Below are 11,903 nucleotides of genomic sequence, written 5' to 3'. Positions count from 1 at the left end.
AAAAAAATGAAAGGGGAGATTGATGGTTTGAAACATCAAGTAGAGAAATTACAAACGGACAAAGATTTCATCCAATTTAAAATGGACATGCTAATAAACGAACATCGCTATAATAACATAATAATGTACAACTACCCAAACTACAAAACCATTTCAAGAGCAGAAATATTAAAATTTATTACTAATGTATTAAATATAAATAATAAAACTCAAGACTAGAGATAGTTCTATCTCTAGTCTTAGATAACTAGAGATAACTAGAGGTAGTTCAACTATCGAAAACGCCAAATTTAACAACAAGAATAACATTTAATAATAATCAAACTAGAGATCTTATTTTTTCTACCTTCATACGAAAAAATACAACTAAAGTCTACTAGAGGGATGGCAAAATAACAGATTTCTCAGGATTTAACTAACAACTCGAGAAATAGAAGGAAACATTTACTGCCAAATTTTTATGAATTACGTAAACAAAACCCTCAGATAAAACTACGAAATGGCATCTTAATAATTGATCGCGAAAAGCTAACTTATAATTTAAACACGGGAAAACTGGTGCATATAGATACTTTTCTTCCATCAACAAGAATAGCAAATTTAACTAAATGACATATTAATAAGCAAGATAAAACTCAATCCTGCAAACTCTACCCTAATAATCAATGCCTCTCAATTATAAACTGGAATAGTCAAGGACTTAAATATAAAATACTTCAAATAGATGCCTTTATTTCTAAATATGATCCGGATATTATTGCAATCACTGAAACCTGGATATGTTCCGAAATAGTCTACAATTCTACCTTCTTTTAAAAATTTACAATAGAGTCAGTTTTGACAAAAAAACTAATAGGTCCAGGCTGCCCAAGTGGAGGCCTTTGCATACTAATAAAAAAAGGTCTTTTTTTTTTTGTAAAATTTTGCAAAGAAAAAAATCTAATAATTTCATTCTGCTCCTTGTCTGAATCATTAAATCTGCTCTTGCTAATATTACAAATAATTTAATAACTTTAATGCTTACCTATATTTCACCTGATGACATAATAACTTTGAATGAAATAACTAAACAAATGGAGATCTGGCAAAATATGATTCCTTATTCCATAATTTTGGGCAATTTCAATGCAAGAATTGCAGATAATATGGACTCTAAATATAAAGGTAATAATTTTTTAATGCAAATCAACTGCCTCTCGAGGGATGAGCATTTAAACAGACTTGGTTAATAATTAATCGAAATATATGTACTGGTAGCTCATCTCTAGACTTCAAAAATAACTTTAAAAATTCAACAGAAAATAATGCTTATAGAATTTATAATTTTTTGTCAAATACACTGAAAAAAATTTCTTTGTAGTATTTAATTATTTGATTTACATTGTTGTTTTAAATTACTGATAATGTATCATTAAGTTACTTTATGTTTGTATTGACTAAATTCATCAAATAACGTTATTGTTATTTAAGTGGTCTTGCGAAACCATGTTATGTTATAATTAATACACTTATTTGTAAAATGTATATTAATCATGTAGACCGAAATAATATTTATTGTGAAATTTGTATTCCCCCTAATAGGGAAAAATCTCCCTTGGAAATAAAATATAATAATAATATTTTTAATTATTAAAAAAAATATCTTGAATTAAATGAAAGATTTTCTTTGTTTAATTAATATAAAAAATAAATATATCATTTTATATTTATGAATGATAAGTAATATTTAATTGATATTTACAAAATATCAAACTTATACTATTGATTTATCATAAATACATATTGATAAATGATTGATAATATGCATGAACAATAAATATATTTCTATACATCATTTTATCTTTATTTACTTTGAAATTTATTGTATTGTTACTTTAATATCTATAACATATATAACTGTATACAATGTTATGTTCTGGTTTCTTTTTTTAAAACTGTTTTGGATAATCAAGTTTCTGCTGTATATTTAATTTGAAATAGTAATTATTACATAAAATAATTTACAAATAGTAAAATTTTATAAAACAGCAGATAAAATGAATACAGTAAATCCTTGCTAACTAAGACCATTCCATTTTGAAATTTGCATAACAGACAAAATTTTTAAAAAAATTGCAAATTAAAATTTCTTGACAATAGAAAAATTACAATTCATAAGTAATTACAATGAAATTATAATTTTGTCAAATTCATCCAGATGGTAATATCATATTAATTAATTAAGACCGAATGCAAAGTTTATCAAAACATCCATCTTTTTAAAGGTGATCAATCACTAACAGGAAATGAATATTAATAATAACTGTTTTGATAACTTTGTCTTCAATCTTAATATGAAATTATAATTAATGAGTGTTTTCAATATTCAAAAGTTTGCAATACCATGCTTTGTATTATTGTAGTAAGTTCTAAAGACTGTAGATTGCTGTATACTTTCATGAAATTTTTTGAGCTCATTTTCTGTATATAACAAATTTAGTAGTGTAACTTACTAATGACTAGTAAAGCTTCTATATAGAGCTGGATTGTAATAAATTACTTACTATATATCTGTATCTTCAGGGAAAACACACACTAACTTGGACAACCTTCACCACCTATTAGTCCAAGTTAGTGGAAATTTATTGTAATTATAAAATATCAAAAACACAATGATTACCTTCTTCTAATAAACTTTGTCTTCTGTTTTTATCTTCTAATTTGTTAGGAAGAGATGATGATAATGACAAGGAATTTGAACTTGTTTCAACTATACTTTCCTTCTTTTGAGAATGCTGAGATAAACCTGGGATATCTGACTTAGATCTTGTATGTTGAGCTTTCCATTTTGGTGTTTTTGTACTTGGTAAACTAGATTTTGAAATATCCGGTGATAACTTACATTCTTTGATTTCTTTATTTTGTGATAATTCTTGCTGTAAACTTGTTTCATTTTCATTTTTATGTATCTGCAGATTCCTACTGAAAATGTTTTTATTTTCTATAAAATATTCATTTCCATCTGAAACAGATTTATATAACACTGGAAGAGAGCTGCATTTTTGTTGTAAATTGTTTGATTTAAAATTTTGTGTATGTTTCACATTAACTTTAGCTGGCAAGTAATAATCATGTAATTCAGGACAACTTCTGCTTCTAACTAAACAATTATAATTATGATAAAATTTGCAATCTTCAAGTAATTTTCCAGAACATAATAATTTATTGTGCAAATCTAATGAACTAGAGGGAGAAATTGTAGCATATAAGTTCTGTTTAACATGAGCATTATCACAATCACTTTCACTATAATTAAATTCTTTGTTGAATACTTCCGTATTCTGAGTTTCACTTCCATTTGTTTCTGTACAGGATGAATTTTTATCACAGCTGCAAGGTTCCAGAATTTTATTTTGCAAATCACAGTTTTGTTCTTGGGTAGAAATGTATTGAAAATCAGGTAAATCACAGAATCCAACTTTCATTGTTTTGGAATGTTCTATTAATTTTTTCTTTTTCCTCCCATTATGCAATAATCTAGTATAGTAACAGGAATTGGACACATTTAAGTTACTTAACTTTTCACAGGTGTCATTTATTTTCACATCATTTAAATTAAGCTGTTTTGGTTCTGACTTTTTCTTCACAACCTGATTGCATAAAAAAAACTAATTTTAAACTAAAAGTATAATTTTTCTGCATATTATAAACTTATATTTAATCTTGCATAATTTAATGATTCTATAACAAATTTTTAAATTTAAAATTATAAAGTTAATGGAAAATTATAACTAGCTGAATTTTATATAATTTAATTTATAGCAAAATAATAAGTCATTAACTGAACAAATCACATTAAGCAGTTCTTTATACTTTGATAAAATATTTATCTACAAATAGTTTTGATACAGAATAGTTAAAGAAACAATAAGTAAATTTATGATCCACAGAGCATTAAATTTTGTTCCAAAAATTCATAATTTTTCTCCTAGATAATACAACTTAAAAAAAATAAACTTACTGAATTTTATATTAAAAAACTGTTAAGAAAATAGTATAAATATCAATTTTTTAAATCTTATTTCCAAAACTATATTATTTAATAATGACTAAAAAAACTGATAAGACATTTAAGCTACAAAGAAAGATTTATTATATAACATTATATAGAATTTATTAACTTAAAATTTATAAAAACTACAGGAATGCATCAGTTTGTAAATTTTTTTTTTTTTTTATTGATCTGAGCTTTAAAAACATTTTTAAGAGATACTTTTAAAAATGTTTGTTTAAAAATTTTGCTATTAAAAAATTTAAAATATAGTTACATAACAGTAAACAATTAAACATTGTAAACTTGGCCTTCATCAAAATTTATACACTGAAACCTCCATTAACAGAGACTCCTGAATAGTGGATACTTCTATTTAATAGACATTTTTATAATCCCCAGATCCTTCAAATAGGACATCTATTATATTTCTCTCTAAATAACGGATGCCCTCATCCATAACCAACCTTACAAAAATGCAATGTCCCACCTTCAATACTCCAAATGAATTAATTACATACAAAATATTTTAAAACGAAAACAAAGAATCGGTTAAAATACTCTTTCAGGTAACAAATTTTGACTGTAGGCATTGAATAAAGACTGGCTTAAAATAGGAATAGAGGAGGAAGGGGCAAGTTATAAGAAGCTGAACAATATTCTTAACCAGATTAAATTTTTCTAACAGATAAAGTCGTCAATCACCATTTATCATTATACATATTAATGCTATTAAACTTCTGTCTTATTGTTGGAATTATGCTTATGATATCAAAAAACTAAATGTTTTCAAAGTTATTCATTCAACAAGAATGTAATTTTTAATAAAGCAGTTACAGAAAGAAAGCAAAAATGTTCAAGAAGTTACATCTATTTGATAACTGCAAAGCAGACAAATCCCTGTATCGATTTTTATTAGTCGCTTATATCATAAACAACGTTATAAATGTAACAATTCTGAATATATTTCCCACCCTTTCAAGTGGATAGCAAATCACCTTTGTAACTTGACATTTGAATGAGGTTTAACCCTTTAAAATCAACATCCCGAAAAACCTCGGGCAAGTTCCATAGAGTTTCATAAAACTCGGTACTTTCGGCCCTTTCCCAAAATTTTTTTTTTTNTAAGACTCTGACCTTCTTGAGGTCTAGGAAAAAAGCATTCTGTAGGAACTCCTACTTGACAACCTTTATATGAAATTATATATAAATGTAAATATTTCAGAATTTTTTAAACAAAAAGTATTATATGAATTTAATTATTTACAAAATATAACAAAAGTTAATGGTATATAATATTTTATTACTATTACAGAAATACAAACAGTCAAACTCCGAGTTTCGAACAATTCAGTTAATGAACAAAACTTTGAACTCTTTTTTACTCTAGTTGCCTTATGAGAACTCATAAAATTTAAATATGATATATTATACTGATCTAAATCTAATAATCATTATGTAAAGTTACACTTATGATTTAAAATTAAGTGAGAACATTAAGTCAAAGGACTGAGAAACATAAGAGAAAAGATTAAGATTTTGCAACAGTTATTGTGATTTTTGATCATTAACACACTGACAAGAGTGAAATCTTTATTAATACTAATGTTAAATTTTTATTAATAATATGAATTTTATGGTTTTGGTCCAAACATGTCAAGTGATAAATTGATGTCATTTACAATCAAAATGAGAATCAGTGTTTGAAAAAAGTAGAATTTAAATCTAGTAATCAATTATAAATAAACGACAAACTAAAAGATTTTATTATAATTTTCAGAATATATTTTAAAAAATTAACTTAATACAGATTAGCAAAGAATCTAAATAACTTAAATATATCATTTTATGGGGGGCGTGTTCATCCGTTGAGGCTGTTGGCGTGTTTTTCTTTATACCTGGCCACTCATACTAGAATAAGAATTAAGTGTTTTTTTGATTATTTTCTACTACAAGAAGCCTAATTTTGTTATTAATTAATACTATTTATATTGGTAATAACAAGAATAATTATGCAATGTTCTCCAGTCAAGAGGGATAGACCTCCATTGAATCGTACTAAATTGGATACTAAGAAGAATCAGCCATCTTCTTCAAATTCCANTCGTTTAATTATTATAATTGCTGTAGTTGACTATTCAACAAATTATAGTAGTTGATATTGCATCGATATACAAAGGCGAGTTAATTAAAATATAATTATTTAATACAGTATTTGAAAAATTATCGTAGAAAAGTTTTCTTTAAATTCAATAATAATATTATTGTAGGAATATATTATTGTATATTCTTTATTATGTTATTCTGTTCTATTCTATATTATTATTGTTGTATATTCTTTTCTTAATGTGTTAATATTATATGCATTTTAAACACACTTATTAATGATGAATCAGATACAAATGGATTTTTTTTCATAGAAAACTTATTATGTAGAATATGTTTTTTATGCAAGCAAAGAAAAAAAATGCTTAAAACTATTCTCTTGCAATAAAAAATGTAAAGAATTCCATAAACAACAAACGATTCGACTATTGAGCAAAGGAGTGGTTATATTTCAGTATAAAGTTTTCCTATCCATTATTTATTTACTACGAAAGTTAGACGACTAAATTCAAATTAGATTTATTTAATAATCTTTCCTGTATTGAGGGGGGCGTGTTCATCCGTCGAGGCTGTTGGCGTATTTTTCTTTATACCTGGCCACTCATACTAGAATAAGAATTAAGTGTTTTTTTATTATTTGCTACTACAAGAAGCCTAATTTTGTTATTAATTAATACTATTTATAACAGTAATAACAAGAATAATTATGCAACGTTCTCCAGTCAAGAAGGGTAGACCTCCATTGAATTGTACTAAATTGGATACTAAGAAAGATCAGCCATTTTCTTCAAATTCCAGGTCGTTAATAGACTTTAACTTCACTTCCAAAAAAGTCTTCATGAAGAATCCATTAGCGATAAGAATTAGAATCCAAATTAATCACAGATTAATGAAAATGACAAATCAGGTGAGCCAACTATTTCTGATCAAACCTCGATTAATGTAACGGATAAATTCCTAGACTCTTATACTTCAGTGCTTTGGAATAAAATATCGGAATTAATCAACCCTACTAACAATAAACTTTTTAATCAAACGGTTGTGATTAAAGAAGAACTAGATATTATCCACAAAAATATTCGAGAAACAAAGAAAAATCAGAAAAAAATGAAAGGGGAGATTGATGGTTTGAAGCATTAAGTAGAGAAATTACAAACGGACAAAGATTTCATCCAATTTAAAATGGACATGCTAATAAATGAACATTGTTATAATAACATAATAATATACTGTACAACTACCCAAACTATAAAACCACTTCAAGAGCAGAAATATTAAAATTTATTACTAATGTATTAAATATATATAATATAACTCAAGACAATATACTAGAGATAGTTCGGCTATCAAAAACGCCAAATTTAACAACAAGAATAACATTTAATAATAATAAAACTAGAGATCTTATTTTTCTACCTTCATACGAAAAAAACAACAAAGTCTACTAGAGGAATGACAAAACATACAGATTTCTCTGGAAGTTTTGGCAATAAACCAATAGGTCCAGGCCGCCCAAGTGGAAGCCTTTGCATATTAATAAAAAAAAAAAAAAATCTAATAATCTCATTCTGCTCCTTGTTCAAATCATTAAATCTGCTCTTGCTAATATTACGAATAATTTAATAACTTTAATGCTTACCTATATTTCACCTGATGACATAATAACTTTGAATGAAATAACTAAACAAATGGAGATCTGGCAAAATATGATTCCTTATTCCATAATTTTGGGCAATTTCAATGCAAGAATTGCAGATAATATGGACTCTAAATATAAAGGTAATAATTTTTTAATGCAAATCAACTGCCTCTCGAGGGATGAGCATTTAAACAGACTTGGTTAATAATTAATCGAAATATATGTACTGGTAGCTCATCTCTAGACTTCAAAAATAACTTTAAAAATTCAACAGAAAATAATGCTTATAGAATTTATAATTTTTTGTCAAATACACTGAAAAAAATTTCTTTGTAGTATTTAATTATTTGATTTACATTGTTGTTTTAAATTACTGATAATGTATCATTAAGTTACTTTATGTTTGTATTGACTAAATTCATCAAATAACGTTATTGTTATTTAAGTGGTCTTGCGAAACCATGTTATGTTATAATTAATACACTTATTTGTAAAATGTATATTAATCATGTAGACCGAAATAATATTTATTGTGAAATTTGTATTCCCCCTAATAGGGAAAAATCCCCTTGGAAATAAAATATAATAATAATATTTTTAATTATTAAAAAAAATATCTTGAATTAAATGAAAGATTTTCTTTGTTTAATTAATATAAAAAATAAATATATCATTTTATATTTATGAATGATAAGTAATATTTAATTGATATTTACAAAATATCAAACTTATACTATTGATTTATCATAAATACATATTGATAAATGATTGATAATATGCATGAACAATAAATATATTTCTATACATCATTTTATCTTTATTTACTTTGAAATTTATTGTATTGTTACTTTAATATCTATAACATATATAACTGTATACAATGTTATGTTCTGGTTTCTTTTTTTAAAACTGTTTTGGATAATCAAGTTTCTGCTGTATATTTAATTTGAAATAGTAATTATTACATAAAATAATTTACAAATAGTAAAATTTTATAAAACAGCAGATAAAATGAATACAGTAAATCCTTGCTAACTAAGACCATTCCATTTTGAAATTTGCATAACAGACAAAATTTTTAAAAAAATTGCAAATTAAAATTTCTTGACAATAGAAAAATTACAATTCATAAGTAATTACAATGAAATTATAATTTTGTCAAATTCATCCAGATGGTAATATCATATTAATTAATTAAGACCGAATGCAAAGTTTATCAAAACATCCATCTTTTTAAAGGTGATCAATCACTAACAGGAAATGAATATTAATAATAACTGTTTTGATAACTTTGTCTTCAATCTTAATATGAAATTATAATTAATGAGTGTTTTCAATATTCAAAAGTTTGCAATACCATGCTTTGTATTATTGTAGTAAGTTCTAAAGACTGTAGATTGCTGTATACTTTCATGAAATTTTTTGAGCTCATTTTCTGTATATAACAAATTTAGTAGTGTAACTTACTAATGACTAGTAAAGCTTCTATATAGAGCTGGATTGTAATAAATTACTTACTATATATCTGTATCTTCAGGGAAAACACACACTAACTTGGACAACCTTCACCACCTATTAGTCCAAGTTAGTGGAAATTTATTGTAATTATAAAATATCAAAAACACAATGATTACCTTCTTCTAATAAACTTTGTCTTCTGTTTTTATCTTCTAATTTGTTAGGAAGAGATGATGATAATGACAAGGAATTTGAACTTGTTTCAACTATACTTTCCTTCTTTTGAGAATGCTGAGATAAACCTGGGATATCTGACTTAGATCTTGTATGTTGAGCTTTCCATTTTGGTGTTTTTGTACTTGGTAAACTAGATTTTGAAATATCCGGTGATAACTTACATTCTTTGATTTCTTTATTTTGTGATAATTCTTGCTGTAAACTTGTTTCATTTTCATTTTTATGTATCTGCAGATTCCTACTGAAAATGTTTTTATTTTCTATAAAATATTCATTTCCATCTGAAACAGATTTATATAACACTGGAAGAGAGCTGCATTTTTGTTGTAAATTGTTTGATTTAAAATTTTGTGTATGTTTCACATTAACTTTAGCTGGCAAGTAATAATCATGTAATTCAGGACAACTTCTGCTTCTAACTAAACAATTATAATTATGATAAAATTTGCAATCTTCAAGTAATTTTCCAGAACATAATAATTTATTGTGCAAATCTAATGAACTAGAGGGAGAAATTGTAGCATATAAGTTCTGTTTAACATGAGCATTATCACAATCACTTTCACTATAATTAAATTCTTTGTTGAATACTTCCGTATTCTGAGTTTCACTTCCATTTGTTTCTGTACAGGATGAATTTTTATCACAGCTGCAATGTTCCAGAATTTTATTTTGCAAATCACAGTTTTGTTCTTGGGTAGAAATGTATTGAAAATCAGGTAAATCACAGAATCCAACTTTCATTGTTTTGGAATGTTCTATTAATTTTTTCTTTTTCCTCCCATTATGCAATAATCTAGTATAGTAACAGGAATTGGACACATTTAAGTTACTTAACTTTTCACAGGTGTCATTTATTTTCACATCATTTAAATTAAGCTGTTTTGGTTCTGACTTTTTCTTCACAACCTGATTGCATAAAAAAAACTAATTTTAAACTAAAAGTATAATTTTTCTGCATATTATAAACTTATATTTAATCTTGCATAATTTAATGATTCTATAACAAATTTTTAAATTTAAAATTATAAAGTTAATGGAAAATTATAACTAGCTGAATTTTATATAATTTAATTTATAGCAAAATAATAAGTCATTAACTGAACAAATCACATTAAGCAGTTCTTTATACTTTGATAAAATATTTATCTACAAATAGTTTTGATACAGAATAGTTAAAGAAACAATAAGTAAATTTATGATCCACAGAGCATTAAATTTTGTTCCAAAAATTCATAATTTTTCTCCTAGATAATACAACTTAAAAAAAATAAACTTACTGAATTTTATATTAAAAAACTGTTAAGAAAATAGTATAAATATCAATTTTTTAAATCTTATTTCCAAAACTATATTATTTAATAATGACTAAAAAAACTGATAAGACATTTAAGCTACAAAGAAAGATTTATTATATAACATTATATAGAATTTATTAACTTAAAATTTATAAAAACTACAGGAATGCATCAGTTTGTAAATTTTTTTTTTTTTATTGATCTGAGCTTTAAAAACATTTTTAAGAGATACTTTTAAAAATGTTTGTTTAAAAATTTTGCTATTAAAAAATTTAAAATATAGTTACATAACAGTAAACAATTAAACATTGTAAACTTGGCCTTCATCAAAATTTATACACTGAAACCTCCATTAACAGAGACTCCTGAATAGTGGATACTTCTATTTAATAGACATTTTTATAATCCCCAGATCCTTCAAATAGGACATCTATTATATTTCTCTCTAAATAACGGATGCCCTCATCCATAACCAACCTTACAAAAATGCAATGTCCCACCTTCAATACTCCAAATGAATTAATTACATACAAAATATTTTAAAACGAAAACAAAGAATCGGTTAAAATACTCTTTCAGGTAACAAATTTTGACTGTAGGCATTGAATAAAGACTGGCTTAAAATAGGAATAGAGGAGGAAGGGGCAAGTTATAAGAAGCTGAACAATATTCTTAACCAGATTAAATTTTTCTAACAGATAAAGTCGTCAATCACCATTTATCATTATACATATTAATGCTATTAAACTTCTGTCTTATTGTTGGAATTATGCTTATGATATCAAAAAACTAAATGTTTTCAAAGTTATTCATTCAACAAGAATGTAATTTTTAATAAAGCAGTTACAGAAAGAAAGCAAAAATGTTCAAGAAGTTACATCTATTTGATAACTGCAAAGCAGACAAATCCCTGTATCGATTTTTATTAGTCGCTTATATCATAAACAACGTTATAAATGTAACAATTCTGAATATATTTCCCACCCTTTCAAGTGGATAGCAAATCACCTTTGTAACTTGACATTTGAATGAGGTTTAACCCTTTAAAATCAACATCCCGAAAAACCTCGGGCAAGTTCCATAGAGTTTCATAAAACTCGGTACTTTCGGCCCTTTCCCAAAATTTTTTTTTTTT

The 11,903-nt window shown here is 25.5% G+C and overlaps 1 protein-coding gene across 1 annotated transcript in view; it reads right to left on the bottom strand.

Annotated features, from left to right (window-relative positions):
* LOC111632849 (run domain Beclin-1-interacting and cysteine-rich domain-containing protein-like) overlaps positions 1-11,903 on the bottom strand; it is an 82,553-nt gene that overhangs the window by 39,331 nt on the left and 31,319 nt on the right. The window contains exons 5-6 of the mRNA XM_023377380.1: positions 9,410-10,379; positions 5,168-5,218 (exon numbers count right to left, since the gene is read on the bottom strand). Coding sequence (XP_023233148.1) covers positions 5,168-5,218; positions 9,410-10,379 — 1,021 coding nt within the window. The remainder of the gene's footprint in view (positions 1-5,167; positions 5,219-9,409; positions 10,380-11,903) is intronic.

The sequence above is a fragment of the Centruroides sculpturatus genome, unplaced genomic scaffold, assembly GCF_000671375.1.
Source record: "Centruroides sculpturatus isolate CEXI.00-Female unplaced genomic scaffold, Cexi_2.0 scaffold119, whole genome shotgun sequence".
NCBI classification, from domain to species: domain Eukaryota; kingdom Metazoa; phylum Arthropoda; class Arachnida; order Scorpiones; family Buthidae; genus Centruroides; species Centruroides sculpturatus.
Note: the sequence above shows the minus strand (reverse complement) of the source record. Positions and strands in the feature narration are given on the sequence as shown.